The 21,575-nt window shown below is 41.8% G+C and overlaps 1 protein-coding gene across 2 annotated transcripts in view; it reads left to right on the top strand.

Moving 5' to 3' along the window:
• Window positions 1–16,715, top strand: part of ALDH5A1 (aldehyde dehydrogenase 5 family member A1) — a 47,583-nt gene extending 30,868 nt beyond the window's left edge. For both annotated transcript variants that reach the window (XM_075826571.1, XM_075826570.1), the window contains exons 3-10: window positions 5,605–5,775; window positions 7,532–7,648; window positions 7,748–7,891; window positions 9,746–9,889; window positions 11,334–11,492; window positions 13,398–13,567; window positions 15,187–15,245; window positions 15,616–16,715. In XM_075826571.1, coding sequence (XP_075682686.1) covers window positions 5,605–5,775; window positions 7,532–7,648; window positions 7,748–7,891; window positions 9,746–9,889; window positions 11,334–11,492; window positions 13,398–13,567; window positions 15,187–15,245; window positions 15,616–15,821 — 1,170 coding nt within the window. In that variant the 3' untranslated portion in view covers window positions 15,822–16,715. The remainder of the gene's footprint in view (window positions 1–5,604; window positions 5,776–7,531; window positions 7,649–7,747; window positions 7,892–9,745; window positions 9,890–11,333; window positions 11,493–13,397; window positions 13,568–15,186; window positions 15,246–15,615) is intronic.
• The last annotated feature ends 4,860 nt before the right edge of the window (window positions 16,716–21,575 follow it).

The raw sequence follows: 21,575 nt of genomic DNA, 5'->3' as shown, positions 1-21,575 counted from the left end.
AGATGCAGAATTGGGAGACTCCTTTGCCGCCTTCGTCTCCACCTCCAGTCTGGCAGTCGGTCCGAAATAAGCGGAGGACCTCTCCAAGACGACAGTCTACCCGAAGTTCACCAAGACCTGATTTGAATTGATTGACGCTGCGCAGATACACGGCACCTCCGTAATATATGTGAAGGAGCCTGGTCACCCATACCAGCTGCTCCCTTCGCCAGTTGCACTATCCTAGGCTAAAAATGCATTTAGGATTATATTTCTGATTTTATGTTGTTTCGCTTTAATTCGTTAACGTAAATTGTGGCAGGGCGCGATTGCCCGGGATACACTTGGCTCTTTCACCCCCTTTTTGTTTTTTCTCGGCCTGTACGTATTTATACGTACTTTTGTACTAGGTTCCTCGACTGTTGAGACCCGACCTCCTTTTTTGATAGGGGTAATTTGTTTTGCAGTTCTCCCTCTGTTTTTAGAGAGAGTTGCAAAGGGTAATATTGTATTACCAGTTTTCTTTTGCTTTAATATCACCCGCCCCAGGGTATAGTATTCTCCCTGGTAGTATTTTCTGAGTGTGTTTGAAATTCATTGATCTCATGCATTTCTCTTTGTTCTCACTGCAGATATGTGTATTGTCTCCCTGGTACGTCTTTACCCCAGTGTCTTTCCCTCCCCTCCTACTTTCATCCGAAATAACACTTGAGACGACAGTGAATCCTCCAAGAACCTCCAAGGTAGAAGGACGCCGTAGAACACTGCTTGCTTTGAAACCGACATGGGACTGGCCCCGACATAACTGTGAGCTGTATACATCCGCACTTTCCACATCATTCTTTGCTCTTTCATACATCTTTGACCATGGTTAAATTTGTCACACTTAATGTCAAGGGTCTCAACTCCAATGTGAAGAGACGCTTGCTTCTCAGGGAGTTGAAATCGCTTGGAGCGGAAGTTGCTTTTCTGCAGGAAACACACTTAGATTCATCCGGAACTTTCCAATTTGCCCGAGGGGCGTATCCTGCTGTGTACTCTGCCTCGTCAGGTCGCAAAAGGGAGGGGGTGGCCATTTTGATAGCAGCTTCCTGCCCCATACAAGTTCACACCTCACATCTAGATCCGAAAGGCAGATATGTTATAATAGAGGGGACTTTGCTTGGACAGCCCATCGTTTTATGTAACGTTTACTCTCCTAATACCGCACAGATTCCATTCCTACGTAGACTCCTTTCTAAACTCCAGAAGCTTCCTAGGGGGGCATGGCTGGTGGGAGGAGATTTTAATGTCCCGTTCTCCACGTCCATGGATAGGGTCTCTCTTACACACGCTACTCCGACGCCCACCCTTACAGGACTTTCTACACGTTTTAGGCAACTAATTAGAGAGCACCAGCTCTATGATTTGTGGCGAGTGGATCACCCAGGTGATAGGTCCTATACCTTCTTCTCCCATACGCACAGCACTCATACACGCTTAGATTACTTTTTTGGTAATGTCCCTGCCCTCCGTGCGCTCCAGGGGGCGAATATAGACCCCATCTCTTGGTCAGATCACGCACCAGTTTCTGTGTCCCTACAGATAGGGAAACCAAATACGAGAGTATGTCATTGGCGCTTAAACGAAACTTTGATTAAGTCCCCTTCTCTTAGGGACAGCCTGGCCGGGCATATGCGGGAATTTTATGCACTTAATGAGGGATCGGTTCCTTCAGTATCCACTCTTTGGGAGGCGCATAAGGCGGTGATGAGAGGGCAATGCATAGTAATGGGATCTAGATTGAAAAGAGACTCTCGGGCCAAGCGGGTGGCTCTCCATCGGACAATTACTAAGTTGGAGAGAGAAATGGGGATTAAACCGGCGGTCCCGACACTACGGAAATTGATAGAGGCTAGAGCACAACTCAAGGACTTAGCTATGAAGGGGGTAGAAAAGTCATTACTATACACAAAAAGGAAATATTACGACAAAGGTAATAAGGCGCACTCGCTTCTGGCCAGACTATTGCGGGATCAGGCGACTGTTCGTACTCCACAGGCGGTTCGGGATAAGGCGGGCATACTCCAGCATCACCCAGACACGATAGCCACACTTTTTCATGACTATTATAAATCCTTATACCACCTGCCAAATACCTTACCACCTGATCCGGCTCGTCGGAGGGAAACGCTGCAAGCATATCTCTCTTCCTGTGCTCTCCCTAAACTGAAAGATGAGGAGCTTTCATCCCTGAATGCCCCGATCTCTGCGGAGGAATTGTTTGATATATTGAAGGACCTCCCTAGTGGTAAGGCCCCTGGACCAGATGGCTTTACATATGGGTATTATAAGACCTTTGCAGAGATCTTGGTTCCACGGATGGCTTCGTTATTTAATGAATTCCTACAGGGTTCTCCCATCCCTCAAACATTCCTGCATTCTCATATCACGCTGATCCCTAAACCGGGTAGAGACCACGCAGAGTGCTCCAATTACAGACCCATAGCCCTTCTGAATTCGGATCTAAAAATTTTCACCCGTCTTCTAGCTAATAGACTCAATGTTTGGCTCCCTTCTTTGATTCACAAAGACCAAGTGGGCTTTGTGCCTCTTAGGCAAGGAGGAGACAACACACGAAGGGCCCTTGACCTCATTGATGCCCTCCAAAAGCAAAAGGAATCGGCGATCCTTCTTAGTCTAGATGCAGAGAAGGCGTTTGACCGCTTGGGATGGCCATTTATGTTCGAAACTCTAAATTCATTTGGGATTTCGGGCCCTTATTTGACAGCACTGCGTGGTCTCTACTCCAAACCAACAGCGGCAATTAAACTCCCACACTCCACCTCCCCTCCGTTTCAAATCTGGAATGGTACACGTCAGGGGTGTCCCCTATCCCCACTTTTATTTGTGCTATGCATAGAACCTTTAGCAGCTCAAATACGGAAATCCAGGGATATAGCGGGGGTCCAGATACAAGATAAAGAGTTTAAGGTTTCCCTGTTTGCAGATGACGTCCTCTTGACTATCACTAAACCTCATACCTCCCTCCCTAACCTTACTACAGTTCTCCGTAGGTATGGGAGGCTGTCAGGATATAAAACTAATACATCTAAAACGGAAGCGCTCCCTCTTAATGTTCCACACCAGGAGCTCCAGCTACTCAAACACAACTACACCTACAACTGGAAGGAAACCTCCCTGACTTATTTAGGAGTTCAACTCACTCCCTCCTATACGTCGGTTTACAAGGCTAATTTCCCCTCTCTGTTTGTAGAGCTACGTCAGCTAATGGCCAGGTGGGATCCTCTTCCCATGTCATTTTTTGGGCGCATAGCAGCGGTCAAAATGACCTTGCTCCCTAAATTACTGTACTACTTTGAGACTTTGCCGGTAGCAGTACCTATGAAGGAATTGCGGGCTATGCAGTCTTCTATCCTCAGGTTCATATGGCACTCCGGCAGACATCGAATTCCGAAATCAGTTTTATTATCGGGTCGATCTGCGGGTGGGCTATCGGTCCCTGATGTGGTGAAGTACTACTGGGCGGCACACCTCCGTCGCATACCCAGCTGGGTGTCTTTAAGGGCGTACAATAAATGGACCGAAATAGAGAAGCTATGGATGGCCCCGGTCCACCCAAACTCCCTGTTATGGGGTGACCCACTAGTAATGCCGACTGCATCTTTATTGGGTCCCATGAGATTTCAAAGGGAGGTGTGGGAAACCTGTAAAAACCGCTTCCATTTGGCATCGGGTTGCCCGCCCTTGACTTCGGTACTCTACACTCCCACTATCCCGGGGGGCACTACCTCCCGAATAGTCCGATTGTGGACGGGAATTGAGGTATTTCACCTGGCTGATATGGTTGATCCCCACACGCAAGAGCTTCACCCGTTTTCATACTTTCAAAAACATCATAATATTCCCTCCGCTGCGTTCTTTCACTATCTTCAGGTTAGACATTACATGCAGCAAACTTTTAGATCCACGCGGGTTACTGCACCTACAAGCTTCAAAAGGTTATGTCGGTATGCTACCACCACTAGGGGGCTTATCTCAGCCATTTATGCATTATTGCTATCCCCGGAGGGTTCCCCTCCGCCTGGGCATAGATACATGTTGAAGTGGGAGGCCTTACTGAATAAATCCATCCCGCTCTCATTGTGGCAGATTATTTGGTCGCAAGCAGCTAAAACCTCCATCTGCACTGCATATAAGGAAAACCAATATAAAATCCTTATGTTTTGGTACCATACCCCTGCCTTTCTGCATAGCTTCAATCCGGGTATTCCGTCGGATTGCTGGCGATGTAGAGGTCAGAGAGGTGATCTGTTCCATATTTTCTGGAGCTGTTCACTGGTACAACAGTATTGGTTGGAAGTTAAGAACTTGGCATTGGCGGTGTTGCAGCAGGATATTCCCTTAGACCCTCTTCATTACCTCCTAAATGTTCCCCCTAGGTCTTTGGGGAAATCACCAGCTCGACTCTTTCGACACTTTCTTACAGCCGCTAAGACGTTGATAGCATGGAAATGGAGACAGACAACCCCTCCCTCCCACATCGACTTAGTAACTAGAATTAGGGAAATACGTACAATGGAGCATATGACGGCCTCTATTGACAATGAACTGGACAGGTTCAAAGTGGTGTGGGACCCGTGGGACAAGTATTGGATACAGGGAACTCAAGATTAGGTGGTAGGTGGAGCTCCGACTATCCCCCCCCTCCTCACCCCCTTAAACCCCTGTGTTTTTTCCCAGATGTTTTGTCTGTCTATTGAAAGTTACTGTCTTACTATGTGAATTGCATGGCCCTTCATGCTGCTCTAAGTTATATGTATATTGTTGAAAAATTTTCAATAAAAACACAGTTGAAACCAATTTATGAAACATAAATGGAAAACATTGTTAATTTTTTACATGCTGTTAAAATTAAAATAAATGATCCAGCTAAGTTTTGACATTTGCCTACATAGTATGGTGCCACCTGGAGTTCAAAGTGTAAATCAATGTACATGTCAACCTAATTAGCTAAGTTCTGCTGGATACACACTCCGTCACTCTCCCCACAGCCAGCTTTCTGCATAGTGATCCTCTGTTCACTGCAGAACAGCCAATAGAAATGGCTTTCTGCCTTCTTGTCAGGGAAGGAGCAGTGCCTCTGCAGTAACATGACAGTATAACTGAGAAGACTTCTGCAGGGGAAGTAAGCAGGGGCTATATCATCCACTGCCAGAGGGAGAAGGAGACTGATTCTGCTTAGAGTCCCTTCTCCAGCAGCACAGATTAGCAACAGCACCAAAAAAGATACAGGGAAGCATCAAAAAATGCTAAAAAGGGTATTTTTTGTTTTTTAATGCTAGAAACACTGCAAATTACTCTAAAGTCAGTCTGTCATCACATTCTTCGCCTCCAAAACTGCTAACACCGTTTATATAGGGAAGGATAATAGTTTTTCAAATATACCTATGTTGTCCAAGTAATCCCATCGTGAAACATAAAGAACTGCTTTTATTCCTCCAGCACCACATCCAAAGAAGATCTTACATGTAAACTAATATCCTGTTTTGATCCCATTTCAAACCCTCTGTTTTGATTTCTTCATAAGCTCACCATAAATACATGTTTGTGTCTATCTTCTAGGGAAAACCGATAAAAGAAGCACTTGGAGAAATAGTCTATGCTGCAGGATTTCTAGAGTGGTTTTCAGAAGAGGCGCGTCGCATATATGGAGATGTGATTTCTGTGCCCATGAAAGACCGACGAGCTGTAGTCCTCAAACAACCAGTTGGAGTTGCCTCTATTATAACCCCAGTGAGTGGTAAACCCCATTTAGAATCTATCCTAAAGTTTGCAACTGATTATAATTTGGGAATGTTTTCTTACCAAAATATCAGCTATTCGGAGTGAGGAAAGGCCATTGAGGATATTTTTAGGATATTGTCAGGCTTTCTGGAAGCAGGCATTGTTTTGGATTTTGGATATTATTCCATTGGTGGCCCTGCCTGCCCTGATATTATAGTCCATATCAAGCAGGTATTTTGGGAGACATATTTTGGCACATGTCAATTAAAATATTTGTTGTTATATCCCTTTTTCTCAAGCTAAAGAAAGCGGAGAACGTTCAATGGGAGAGCATAACACTGGGCATGTTGAAATCAAACATGCCCGATCCTTGTTTCTCCTTACAAGCCCTCATATGCATTAGATTGCTGGAGTGTCCCAATATTTATCTAATGTGTATGGCCAGCATTAAGGCCCTTTTACACGGGCAGATGATCGGGCGAACAAGGACGTTTTGGAATGCTCGTTCTCGATCATTGTCCTGTGTAACGTGCCCAGTGTTTGCTTGTTTAGTGGCTGATCGCATCTTTTATGCATGAATTAAAATCATAAGTTTTTGGCAGCACATCTCCCCATGTAAGCATGGATGTCCTACCGAAAATGACACTGTATGTGCCTGAATGATTGCACTAAGGATCATTTGGTCACATATAGCAACAATAGTTGCTCCAAGTAAAATGAGCACCGATCAACTCTCTATATTGTGGATCTGCGTTTGTTACAGGCAGAAAACCTGCCAGGGTAAGAGGACCCTAACGGGCCTTTTACACCTGCCGATATTTGGCCGGTGCAGAGAGCGCCAATCAATGAGACATCGTTGATTAGCGCTCGTTGGCTCCTGTCACATGGAGCTATGTATGGGGACGAGCGGTCGTTACTCAATCGCTCGTCCCCATACCTTATCATGTCAGCAGCAGGGAGATGTGCTGCCGGAAACGATATTTCACTTTTTTTAAAATTCTATGATCAGCGTTTGCTATTTCATCTGCTGATCACTGTCCTGTTTACATAGGGAAATTATCGGCAACGAGCGTTCTATGAATGCTTGTCTGCCTGATAATCGCCCAGTGTAAAAGGGCCTTTACTTATTTATATAATCTACAAAGAACATTAACATACAGTACATGACTTTTACCAGCCCTTGTAAGGTTTTTAGGTTTCGTGCTCCCTTTAAAACACTATCAGGAGTGTTACGTTATGGCCTTTTGCATGTCAGTCATCCGTGTATCTCGTTGATAGTCTTGGAAGAAGCAATTTTTTGTGCTGTTAGTCAGTTTGTCCATTTCAAGGTTTCATTTGAGAGTAGCCTCAGTATTTGCTTTGACATATTCAGTCCGTTATATCTTGTAACCTGGAGGATCCATTGACTTCAGTATAAAAGACTCGGGGGTGGGGGGGGGCCCTCCTGGAGGTATTTGGTTGCTTGACTACAAGAGTCTTGAAATTTGTTCACACCGTGCCAGAAAATACTAAAATAATAATTTCCTACAGATAGTCCTATACTATATATTGTATATCTTCAGTGAGAACATCATTGCGGTCTAGCTACACAGGGACTGTACTTTGCGGATAGGAAAAATGGATATATAATGGTCATTGCAGTTCTAAAAAAACGTGGTCATATTCAATACCTTAATGTTCGGAGAGAAGAGTCACTAACTGAGCAATGAAAGACTCTACTTGATCCATACAAGTAATTTCTTTCTTCTGCTTTTCTCCATACTAGTGGAATTTCCCCAGTGCCATGATCACCAGGAAGGTGGGTGCTGCCCTAGCTGCTGGTTGTACAGTTGTAGTGAAGCCAGCAGAAGATACCCCATTGTCTGCCTTGGCACTTGCAGAGGTAAATATTTAATGTAAAGGTTTATTATTTCTATTGGGAAAGTAACTTGGCAAATAAAAGTTCTGCTGCAGTAATGCCTCTCTGGTATTTTTTTTATAGCTGGCTCACCAGGCTGGGATCCCGGCGGGAGTATATAATGTAGTGCCTTGTTCCCGGGAGAAGGCTCCAGCAGTTGGAGAAGTTCTCTGCACAGATCCATCTGTAGCTAAAATCTCTTTTACTGGGTCCACTGCAACAGGAAAGGTACATATGTCTAAAGCAAAGTGATAATGTGATTGTTTTATACATTCGGAATAGACACTAAATACAGGTAGAGAAGTTGTATAGCATTCTCCATTGCCCTAACCCAGCAGACGTTAAGTTGACATTTTTGTAATTGACCACTATGAAAAGTGCATATTACATTTTGTAATACGTCATATAACTTTATCATGGCGTTTTCTTTTCATGTTTTGCTATAAATAGGATTAGAGGGCAGACACCTTCACCCGGCATTGTGCGCTGCATGCATGGTGATAAACTGATTGCTGGGTGGCATTTTTGAGAGAAGGTGGTGTTTTACGGAGACACCACCTTTTAAAAGTTAGAGATTACTTTAAGAATCGCCCTTTCCATTGGCGTCGTGTAATCCTCACATATTAGTTGCTTAACTCGGCAGATTGCTGAGGGTTTCATTGGCACCCACTGAGGATGGCTTATCAGGAGCTAAACCCGCTAAAAACTAGGGTATTATTTAACCGTACTAGTCAACACACAACCGCCTTTTAACTTTTGTAACCCATCAATCAGACAGGTCATAGAAGTGATCTAGGTGAGGGTCCGACCTTACTGTTGCTGAGAATGAGGGGCCAGAGAACTGGACAAGCATACATTGTCCCCCTTCCATGTAGATGAACGGGAGAGTCCGAAACAGCCGAATGCGATCATTCAGGTTATAAAAGTATAACAAGGGTTTATCGTAAAACACCTTTTAACTTCTACTTTTTTCTTAAATGTAGAGACTTTGTTGCCTTAATTGATTTTCATGCAGTCTACCCATATACTAGAAACTAGTGGTGTATATACGTTTGTCCCTTGTATTCGGCCAGTTCTTTTTTTACCTGATCAGTACACAAGTGATGGAAAAGTCGTGCACTTTGTACACCTCAATCTTGTTCATAGCCAGACAGGGAAATGTTGTACGCAACGTTTTTCTGTCCAGCTCGGAGGACGTTGTCCGATGTTGGCCTTAGTACGGCAGTGCATGCAGTATCATCAGAGTGAGTGGGCACTGGCTTCAGAAACTGTGCATTCTGACTCCCATAAAGGGCTTTCCGGTTTTATGTAAATAAAAGGTAATCCTTGTATAAGGCTTCGTTCACATCTGCGTCAGGGCTCTGTTCTGATGTTTCTTCAGAGATTTCCGTCAGAACGGAGCCATGACTGACGTAAACGGAAACCATAGGTTTCCATCACCATTGATTTCAATGGTGACGGATCAGGTGCCAATGGTTTCCGCTTGTCCCCGTTATGCAAGGGTCCCGTCACTTTGACGGAATCAATAGCGCAGTGGACTACGCTATTCCGTCAAAACGATGGAACCCTTGCACAATGGAGACGAGCAGAAACCTTTGGCACCGGATCCGTCACCATTGAAATCAACGATGATGGAAAGCTAAAGTTTCCGTTTGTGTTAGTTACGGCTCCTTTCGAACGGAAAGCTCAGGCGGAACAGATCCCTGACGCAGATGTGAACGAAGCCTAAGTGAAAGGTTTCACCTCTTTCTAATCTATTGTCTTTGAATTCCTCACCATTTTCAAGATATTAGTTTGCCGTCAGTGAATGAGAACACTCTCTTGTTTACATTGCGAGGCAGCAAATCTGTACATCAGAGAAAATCCTACAATTGTATCCAGTACAGGCAATGACCTGTGAGCTACACACACAAGAAGCTGCACAAATCCCTCTGGTGGTTTGCTACAATGTATCACCCTAGAGTCCAGGTTTGCAATGTGGTTTTTTGCCACACATCTTGTACAGGTGAAGCACATGGTTCACACTACAGGTAATTCATAGCTGATTGATGTATGACTGACCACAATTATTCCTGTGTGCAGATTCTGCTTCGATATGCAGCCGACTCGGTGAAGCGGGTGTCCATGGAGCTGGGTGGACATGCTCCATTCATTGTTTTTGACAGTGCTGATGTTGATAAAGCTGCTGCTGGAGCGCTTGCATCTAAATTTCGCAATTCTGGGCAGGTAATGAAGTTCTGTAACGTAACATGTGATTGTTTGTCTTCCTATTGAGAGGGAAACCTGGTTAAATGTGCAGGAAAAAAAGCGGCAAAGGAGGATTCAAATGAGTTGCATGTTTTCAATCACACCCATCTGAAGCACATGACATCCTGCTAGTTTTTCATTCTGTATGTAATCCGATCTCCCGTCTGGTGGCCCCAAGGTCTGTTCTAGTCGGTCTATTAATTTCTATGGGAGTTACGGAAGCAGCCGAGCTGTATCTTAGAATACAGGATTTAGAATTTTAGCATGATTGGTCGATCATGTCACCTAAAATGCTATGCTGAATCTGATTGGTCAGTGCCTTGACTGCAGCTCCAGCCTTTAGTCTCATTCAGACACAAGACGACTTCACTTCTAAATAAAAGTTGCTGAAAAATTATTACTATAACGGAAAGTTTAGGAATTATTTCCTTGTACACAAATACCAATTACACCCAATACACTTGAAAGAAAATCTTTAGCAGAGAAACCATAGTCCCCTAACGGAAGCTAGTACATTTAGGAAATAATTCATTCGGGTATTGTTTTTAGGAACCCTAAGGCTGGATTCACATGAGCACATTACGTCCGTAATTGACAGACATATTTTGGCCGCAAGTCCGAAATGCTAGGAGTCCCTGCCTCTCCATGGAACTACTGTCCCGTACTGAAAACATGATTACAGTACGGGACAGTTGTCCGGCAGCGAGGCAGGGACTCCTAGCGTCGTACATAACTATGATGCTAGGAGCCCGGCTCCCTGCACTGTGTTCGGTCCGGGACTTGCGGCCGAAATACGTTCCGTCCATTACGGATGTAACATGCTCGTGTGAATCCAGCCTTACAGATAGTTACAATGGAATTTTTTTTTTTCTGCAGTTTCCCTTTAACTGGATGGTGACCACTAATGTATTTTTAATATTTGCATATAGTTGCAGTGTTTGTTTTTAGAACGGTTTTTATATTTCCTTCGATTTTCATTTATTAATTATATAAATAATAAATTGGTTGCCCTCTCTGGACGAGAACTTTTCATTTTTTTTTAAATGTTTTTGTTGAACATATTTTGAAAGGGGGGAAAAAAAAAAAACACCACCCCCAAGGCAGACATAAATATGAAGCGGAAGGGGGCGGGGGAAAGAAAAAAGGGAAAATAAATAGGAAAGCTGCAGATCGTGATCAGTTTGTATATCTATGTATTACATGGATGTCGATTGACTTCATTTATGCTGCAGGATAAATTAAGCAGCTGGTTACCGTGGCTATAACCCCCCCCCCCCCCCTCCCCCATCAACCACTTCCAGGGTTAGCTTTCCTGTCTGGTGAAGCAGACCAACAGCCGTTGTACATGGGTTGTCCATAGTATACATTTTATATTCGAGCCACAGTAGTTGTGCAATGCTGACACTACACTTCTTCCTTCTAGACTTGTGTATGTACAAACAAATTCCTGGTTCAGAAAGGAATACATGACACCTTTGTGAAAAAGCTATCCGCACTAATGGGAAAGGAACTGCGTGTTGGAAATGGATTTGATGAAGGTGTGACCCAGGGACCCCTCATTAATGCGAAAGCTGTGGACAAGGTAATGGTCTACTGGTAATGGTCTACTGGTAATGGTCTACTGGTAATGGTCTACTGGTAATGGTCTACTAGTAATGGTCTACTGGGTGCAGAAGATACATGTGATATGATGCAATGTATCACTATCAGAAGCAGAACAAGCTCGATCATGAATATTTTCTTATAGAAAGCTGCTATGCAGAGTAGTTTATATCCAGACTTCTACAAAGCATGACTGACTTGGATATACTAGTCCTTCTCAATGAATTAGAATATCATCAAAAAGTTAATTTATTTCAGTAATTCAATTCAAAAAGTGAAACTCCTATTATATCGATTCATTACACACAGAGTGATCTATTTCCAGCATTTTTTTATTTTAATGTTGATTATGGCTAACATGTAATGAAAACCCCAAATTTTGTCTCAAAAAATTAGAATATTATATAAGCCCAATTTCAGAAATGATTTTTAATACCGAAATGTTGGCCTACTGAAAAGTATGTACAGTATATGCCCTCAATACTTGGTCGGGGCTCCTTCTGCACGAATTACTGCATCAATGCGGCGTGGCATGGAGGCGATCAGCCTGTGGCACTGCTGAGGTGTTATGGAAGCCCAGGTTGCTTTGATGGCGTCCTTCAGCTCGTCTGCATTGTTGGGTTGGGTTGGGTGTCTCATCTTCCTCTTGACAATACCCCATAGATTCCCTATGGGGTTTAGGTCAGGTGAGTTTTCTTGCCAATCAAGCGCAGTGATACTGTGGTTATTAAACTAGGTATTGGTACTTTTGGCATTGTGGGCAGGCGCCAAGTCCTGCTGGAAAATGAAATCAGCATCTCCATAAAGCTTGTCAGCAGAGGGAAGCATGAAGTGCTCTAATTTCCTGGTAGACGCTGTGCTGATTCTGGACTTGATATAACACCGTGGACCAACACCAGCAGATGACATGGCTCCCCAAACCATCACTGACACTGGAAACTTCACACTGGACTGCAAGAGACTTGGATTGATTCCTCTCTACTCTTCCTCCAGACTCTGGGACCGAGATTTCCAAATGAAATGCAAAATGTACTTTCATCTGAAAACAGGACTTTGGACACTGAGCAACAGTGTTGGTCCACTGTGTTATATCCAGTCCAGATTCAGCGCAGCCGTCTAGCAGGAAATTTTAGAGCACTTCATGCTGCCCTCTGCTGACAAGCTTTATGGAGATGCTTGTTTCATTTTCCAGCAGGACTTGGCACCTGCCCACACTGCCAAAAGTACCAATACCTGGTTTATTAACCACAGTATCACTGCGCTTGATTGGCCAGAAAACTCACCTGACCTAAACCCCATAGGGAATCTATGGGGTATTGTCAAGAGGAAGATGAGAGACACCAGACCCAACAATGCAGACGAGCTGAAGGCCGATATCAAAGCAACCTGGGCCTCCATAACACCTCAGCAGTGCCACAGGCTGATCGCCTCCATGCCACGCTGCATTGATGCAGTAATTCATGCAAAAGGAGCCCCAACCAAGTATTGACTGCATATACTGTACATACTTTTCAGTAGGCCAACATTTCAGTATTAAAAATCATTTTTGAAATTGGGCTTATATAACCTAATTTTCTGAGACACTAAATTTTGGGTTTTCATTAACTGTTAGCCATAATCATCAGCATTAAAAGAAAAAAATGCAGGAAATAGATCACACTGTGTGTAATGAATCTATATAATATGAGTTTCACTTTTTGAAATAAATGAACTTTTTGATGATATTCTAATTCATTGAGCAGGACTAGTATATGTTTGTAGGAATATAAAAGGTGTCCTGGCAGTCTCTGCTGGCTCTCTTTTCTATTTTAGACTGATATCTGTATATTTAAATTTTAAAATGATTTTATTGTCAAACACAAATCTGCTATTGATGTATCTGTAGGTGGAACTCCATGTAAAAGATGCAGTGTCTCAAGGAGCTCGAATTGAAGCTGGAGGCAAAAGATCCGAGGTTGGAAAGCACTTCTATGAGCCAACCTTGCTGAGCAGTGTTACCACGCAGATGCTTTGCGCTAGGGAAGAAACGTTTGGACCTCTAGCGCCTGTCATCAAGTAAGAAAGCATTTCATTGTGTTCTTTTTCCATACCAAAAGAAAAAACCCTTTGGTCCCAGGTTGCTAGTTCTAGAATAATCATTCTAATAACATGGAATCTCGTGAACAATTCCTCCACTGGATTGTAATTTATTAAAAGAAGGCAATCTATTACATTGTAGGTCTGCTTTAGCTACAAATAAATGGGGGCACCATTTACTGGCAGCCTGGCACCATTTTTCCCTATGGCCCTGTAAGTTTGTTGCTATATCGGTCAATTCCGTAATATACATACCTACCAGCCTTTGGCTTCCTGCAACCAATCAACAGGCTGCAGACAGTTTTATGACAGTCTGTCGACTACTGTCCATAAAAAACTGAATTCCATAATTTATTTTCTCGCTCAGAGGAAGCCATAGGGATTTTATTTCCCCCATTGCTGGCCCCCACTAGATGAAGACCACTCCGGTTAGGGACCCCCTTCTTTTAGTTAGAAGGGGAGCCACTGCAGAAGCTCTTGCTATGGAGGACTTTTCAAGGCCACATATTCATGGTCATCCATTTATTTTAATGGGTGACTTGTAATGCAATATTTTCCCAGCAAAAAAAAAAAAGGATGTGGCCACCCACAGCTTTCCCCCACAATAACAGCTGGCCAATGGGGGTTAAAGCAACCAGACCTGTGACGGTCAGCTTATAGCCGACAGGTGCTTTTATAAAGGGTGTTCTCCATATCGAAAAACCCCTTTTTAAGGGATTGCCTGTTTAGGACAACCCCAAATTATAGTCCCTATTAGGGCATATGCGCAACCCTGCTCAAGATCACATCTACTAGCCACAGTGGAGGGCAAGTACAAAGAGAGGCTCTCACACTTGCAGACTCCTTGCAACCATTTATTACATGGTCGCAGTCACACTGTAATACTACATTTTCTGCAGGGAAAATGTGCAGGCGCCAGCAGCTTTCCCCAGTGATGAGAGCTGATTGTGGGGTGATTCAGCAGTCAGATCTTCTAAACGCCAGACGGGATGCATTTCAAAAGGTCTGTCATGGTCCGTCCTAAGGAATAGCAGCTCTTTAATACCCTGATAGCAGTGCTGTCTTCATTTTGTCCTGGCACAGGGCTTAAACACTGTACTTACTTGGGACTTCTCTATTTCCAGTCAATCCCCCCCCCCCCATCCTTGACATCCTGTTCTTTCTTCTTAAGATCCGTATAGACTGTCTGTCACTGGGGCAGCTGTGTCGGCACCAGGGGAATTAGCATGAGGATTATATTTGCAGTTAAAAATATTTGTACTCCCTATCTGGTCTCTTTCATGTTCTGCTAGTACACTAAGGAAAAAAAGAAAGTAATAGAGATAAAAATATAACCAAATGATGGCGGTGAAGTGAAGAGAATAACTGTGATAGGAATCAACGAGAATTGGTAAAGAAAAGCAACGCAATTGTTCATGCGAACTAGTGCTCGTATTACCCGAAATCTGATATAACTTTCCAAGAAAATGGTTAACAAATTCCATACATCTGTAAAATATCCTGGTTTAAAAATAAGTTCTATGTTTGTAACCTGCTCAGGGTAATGAATGTGTGCTATAGTCATTGACAATATCTTTTCATCTCTCTCTTTATACCAGGTTTGAAACTCCGGAGGAAGCTATTGCAATTGCCAATTCAGCCAATGTAGGCTTAGCAGGTATGCTCCAATTTATAGAAAGAAAACCTTTATCTGTAGACCTTGGTAAAGATATAGACGGGTCGAAAACTATACCGATTAGTCTCCCGCTATCACTATATCAATACATAGAGTTACTCGGCTATAAAAGTGCTGCTGTAGAACCTCTTCCAGAGGCCAGGGCTTTTATGTCACAACGTCCATCAGTTTTAGCAGTGATTAGCACCCTTGTGGATATTCACACCTCTAATATAATGTGTATATATTTATATATGTAGACACAAAAATAATTTATATACGTGTATTGATTTCCTGCATTAGTAGGGAATTATGTGTTCTGCATATCTTCTCTATATAACTTCGACACAAATATGTTTGTATCTGTATGCAGGTTACTTCTACTCCCAAGATCCAGCTCAAATTTGGCGAGTGGCTGAACGTCTCGAAGTTGGCATGGTGGGGGTTAATGAAGGATTGATGTCTTCTGTTGAGTGTCCATTTGGTGGAGTGAAACAGTCAGGCCTTGGAAGAGAAGGATCTAAATATGGCATTGATGAGTATCTAGACGTTAAATATGTTTGTTTCGGAGGTCTATAACAAGATATAGTATGGCAGTAGCACTACACTGTTAAGTCAGTGGGTCTTGTGGAACTATAGAAAACCTGTAAAGTTCCTCTAGTGAATATATCACTAGGATGTACATCTGACTTGTTAACCTGACTGTAGGTCACTTGTATATTACCAGAAATTATTGTCTGAGCCTAATGTATCAAAACTGCCTGAGAAAAACTGAACTCCGAGTCCATAAACTCAAGCCAAAGTTCTCAATTGTTGCTACAAGCAACAAGGCTTCTTTTTTCCTGTGAAAAAGTTGTTGTATGTTACTTAACCTGATTGGTTGTGAGGTTTCCTGAGTCTATAAACCATAGTTAGTTCAGAGGTTTTAACAGAATTTATAGTAGACACTTATAATCCGAAATCGGTTTGCTATCAACGCTGCTCATCGCGCTTTAGCAAAATATGATTTGGAAAATTAAAGGGAATATCCAACCCTTTAAAACCATCTTTTGTTTTTTATGTAAATTGGCTCAAATTTGTGTGCTGATTAATTTCCTAACATACGTTTATAGTGGTTGGAGCTCAGTTTTTCTAAAACGGTGCGCAAATGCCCTGAGTTAAATAATAACATTCAGACTGCCTGCAGCCACCACTAGGGGGAGCTTACAAAGTAACACATTTAAACTGTATACATTAAGCTCCCCACAGTGCCAGCTACATGCAACCAGAATTTTACCATTTAATGCTATGTCTATGCAGAGAATTCGGAGCTTTGTATCAGAAAAATGGATAGATCTAAAATTAATTCGCACAAAATGTTGGACCTAGAAGCGACATGTTAAAATTCACCAACTTCATTTTAGGTATCTTCTTTATTCACACCAGGGCCTTAAGTGGCAAATGAGCCTATCTCATATTGTGTTCCCATATCTGCTTTAACTTGTGTTGCAGTGGACTAGCTCCGCTACTCTATCATAATTCTGTTTTTTGTTACTTTGTGTCTAAAGCAAGAAAGCTTTGATTTAGTGAAGAGTTGTCAATATGTTTTTGATACTTAGGTTTCGTTCACATCTGCGCTAGGGCTCCGTTCCGTCTGAGCTTTCCGTCGGAATGGAACCCTGACAGACACAAATGGAAACCATAGGTTTCCATCACCATTGATTTCAATGGTGACTGATCCTGTGCCAATGGTATCAGTTTGTCTCCGGTGTGCGAGGGTTCCGTCGTTTTGACAGAATCCATACCGTAGTCGACTGGGAACGGAAACCTATGGTTTCTGTTTGTCTGTCAGGGCTCCGTTCCGACGGAAAGCCCAGTCGGAACGGAGCCCTAGCGCAGATGTGAACGAAGCCTTAAACTACTTACGTACAAACCAAGTAAAAATAGTATTTAGACGTGGTTTTTCCTCGTGCAACTGAATGTCTACATGTTCGTGTGCCAAATAACTATGTTCTTTCAAGTCAGTTAAAGTCTATCCGATATAAGAAAGCGATAAAATGCTTGTCTGATGCCAAAAAAGTGGGGATTGGCTGGAAGAAAAGCACAAATACAAATTTTGGAGGTTCTACTCTACAGATATATATGGATTAATGTTAAGTGTAGTGGTATGACACCCCGACGTGGAAACCCTTTATCAGTGGAAATACATAGGCCCAAAAACCCCACTGGTTATGCTGAGAGCAGATGTGATCACCAAGCATAATTATGTTTTGGTATTTGGTGGTCATCATTGGTATTCAAAGTATGGATCCTGGTGATCAGTGGTCATCTTCTAGGTCATGTTGGTCAAGGGTAAAGTAAACATTGGAAGGTCAACCAAATTCTGTCAGATCTCTGTAATAACTGACAGCGGAGCAGGTTACTCGTGTAGCAGACACTGAAGTATCCCATACTGTAGAGCTTCTTGGAGTACTTTTTTATAAACAGTCTGGTAGTTACTGTATAGGTAAACTATCTTAAGTCCCATATTTTACTCATTTGTAGCACGGTTTTCATTTTCAGCAGTTTTGAACATTAAAGTATGATTACATTTCTATAATAATCTTTTTTCCTTGCTATTGACTGTATACAACCATGATCTCACCACCAGCACACCATATATTCATCCTGAATCAATTAGTACAAACCTGTTTGTCATATACAAGTAAATTATTTTTCTGCATGGCACTTCTAGCTGAAAAAGAGATCATTATAAATGTGACTGCACTGCTTATTGAGAGACAGACGTATGTTTAGCTATGGTCTAAAAATGTCTTCATGTCTGAAAATTGTTGTAAATTGACTAATTTTTGAACTGACCTTTGTGGTACTTGTGGGAATGTCATCCAGTAGGACTTTATCATGATAATAAAATAGTGTTTGATAATATCTGAGTTTCCTGTATTTATTTATGTCTTTCTTTTAACAAATGTTTAACTTATGAAAAGTTGAATAAACAAGCAGAATACAAAATTGGTAGCTTTGAAGAGGTGCATGAAAGGTTGACAGGTAAGATCATGCCTAGCTACCTGGAGCAGCAATAAACTGTCAAATACCTGTAGAAAGGGAAGAGTCAGTAAGTAACAAAATAAGAAAAATAAAAAAATAATGGGGCAGGGTGAGTGGGCTCCTATGAGCCTATAAGGGAAACGTTTCTAGCGTAAGCTGTAGGTGGGTGTAAGCGATTTTCAGGTTTTAAAAAAAAAATGTATTGTTGGTATCCATAAGGACGCTCGTAAGTTCTTCATTAATAAAAAATTTATCTAGATTTTACCTCCCCAAAGAGGACAGAGGGCTGTTTCCAGGCACCTGCAATGGTCTGCTCAGCAGCTAGAAATATAAATAAGAGCCTAAATTAGGGGCTGCTTTAAAATGGAGGAGGGCTTCCCATTTATTTTTTGATCTTGTGTCCCTTTCAATGTGAGTTTGATGGTTTATGGTACTAATCGTGACCTTGTCCAAAAAAAATGAGTTTATAACTTTTGCCACTTTTATGTGGCTTCAGATTATATTCATTGTACATATCATTCTGCCACTGTGCCCCTCCATTTCAGAAGCCATGTTTTGTGCCTACTGACCATTGAGTTGCAAAAGTGAAATTTCTGTATCCTAAATTAAGTTTAAAGGCTATGTAAACCTTTGATGGACATTTTTTTTTTTTTTTTTAAATAAACCAGTCAGTGTGTTTGGTGTAAATTTATAATTCGTCTATTCTAACGTAAAAAATATTTTTTATAAGAATGAATTAAAAAGTTACACCAAACACAGACTGAACGGTTTATTAAAAAAAAAATGCCCATCAAAGGTTTATGTAGCATTTAACCCCTTGACGCATTATCACGTACATGTACGTGAAAAGTGTCATATGGAAGCCGCTCATGGGCTAAGCGCCCTCCATATCCTAGGGGGACTAATAGATGGTGTGGAAAAAAAAAATATATATATATATATATATATATATATATATATATATATATATATATATATAATGTGTGTGTATGTTCAAAAAAATAAAACCTTTTTTCCTCTAAAGTGATGTTTAACATAAACCCAGTAAAAAACAAAATATGTAAATTGCCAAGATCGCTGTTTTTTTGGTAACCTTAGCTCGCAAAAAAATTTAATAAAAAGGGATCAGTTGTACGTACCAAAAAAATGTACCAGTAAAAACTACAGCTTGTCCCGCAAAAAAATAAGCCCTCACACCACTCAATCAACGGAAAAATAAAACCGTTATGGCTCTCAGATTATGGTGAAGCTAAACTATTTATTTATTTTTAACGGTTTTGTTTTGTTTTTTTAAAAAGTAGTAAGAAAAAAAACGATACATTTTTGGTATCACCGTAATCATATTGAGCCGCAGAATAAAGTTACGTTTTAATTTTTACAGCAAAAAACAATGTAGGAATTGCTGTTTTTTTCCAATTTCAGCCTGCATATTATTTTTTTTCAGTTTCCCACTACATTATATGGTACTTTTAAATGGTGCCATTAGAAACTACAACTCCTCCTGCAAACAATAAGCCCTCACGCCGCTCCATTGATGGAAAAACTAAAAAGTTATGGCTCTTGGAACACGGGGAGTGAAAAACCAAAAAATTAAAAACGGCTCAGTCCTTAAAAGGTTAAAGACCGTAAATGAGCTTTACTATGTGCAACAAAAATAAAATGACTGAAATTTTAAACTGTGGCCAAAAGTATGTGTACACCTGACCATCACACCTATATGAGCTTGTTGGGCACCCCAGTCTTAAACTGTAGGCATTGACATTGAGTTGGGCCCATTATGTGGCTAAAACGGCCTCCACCCTTTGGAGAAGTTCCATGAGATTTTGGAGTGTCTGGGAATTTGAGCCCATTCAGCCATGAAAGATTGACAGGTAAGATAATGGATGGATGAGAAGGTCTGGTCCGCAGTTAGCATTCCAAATTGTCCCAAATGTGTTGTGTGATCATGGTCCGGGGCTCTGTGCAGCCACTTGTGTTCATCATCCACATTGCACTCTTCACACCATGTCTTTTATGGACCCCACTTTGTGAACAGGGCACAGTCATGTTGGAACTGGAAATAGCCATCCCCAAACTGTTCTTGCAAAGTTAGAAGCCTACAAATGTCTTTGTATGCTGTATCATTAACATTACCCTTCACAGGAAATAAGGGACCTAGCCCAAACCCTAAAAAACCTCCTCCGAGTATTCTCCTTCAGCATGCGGGCAGAGAATGGGCATTCAGTTCTTTGGAAATTACAGAAACAGCCGAGCTCGCTTGCTCTTAAACCTTTCTCTAATGTTCAGATTTAGAAATGAGACACCAGAGCCTCAAAATTGTTAACAGTACAAACTTTTACATAATTATTCAAAAACATCATTAATTTCAGCAAGTATTTCCCTGTGACTACACTTCAGGTACTGTATATACATTGTAGAGCTAGTATAGATCTTTACATGGATGTAGTGGTGGTAATATGATCATAAATATTGTATCATATAATATCCCAACAATCACCTGTAAAAGTACAATACTAGGTTAGAAGATCAACAATAAAATATTAGATAACTCAGATTACTGTATGCTTTAAAAAAAAGAAAGCCTCATCAGTCCAGACTTCAACATCCAACAAATCTTCAGATCCAGTATTCCTGGTTAGCAATATAACGTCTGTAAAAAATCCAAGGTGGTATGTACAGGATATGGCTGAGGTAAAGTTGGTTTATGTGATGTCACGTTCTCGCACTCATGGTCTCTCATCCTGTAAGCTTTTTATGTGTCCGTATTGTTTACAGATCTCCAAAGGTTTTTACGCAGGACGATATTATTACAGACATAATATAGGAAAGTCGCTTCTATTCTCAGAAGCTGCTAATTTCTGTAAAAAAAAATTCTAACTCCCAGAAAACGCATTTAATGATTACAGAGAACATAATGTAAGACTTAAAATAATTTAGAGATGTCTGTAAAATGAGTAATTTTACAATAATGACTTAAAGGCATGTCCACCTATAAGCAACATTTTACACTTTGTATATATAGATGTAACGCCATACAGCCCTCCCCCTGTAGAGAACGCCATACAGCCCTCCCCCTGTAGAGAACGCCATACAGCCCTCCCCCTGTAGAGAACGCCATACAGCCCTCCCCCTGTAGAGAACGCCATACAGCCCTCCCCCTGTAGAGAACGCCATACAGCCCTCCCCCTGTAGAGAACGCCATACAGCCCTCCCCCTGTAGAGAACGCCATACAGCCCTCCCCCTGTAGAGAACGCCATACAGCCCTCCCCCTGTAGAGAACGCCATACAGCCCTCCCCCTGTAGAG

Source organism: Rhinoderma darwinii, chromosome 5 (genome assembly GCF_050947455.1).
Source record: "Rhinoderma darwinii isolate aRhiDar2 chromosome 5, aRhiDar2.hap1, whole genome shotgun sequence".
Taxonomy (NCBI): Eukaryota; Metazoa; Chordata; class Amphibia; order Anura; family Rhinodermatidae; genus Rhinoderma; species Rhinoderma darwinii.
Note: the sequence above shows the minus strand (reverse complement) of the source record. Positions and strands in the feature narration are given on the sequence as shown.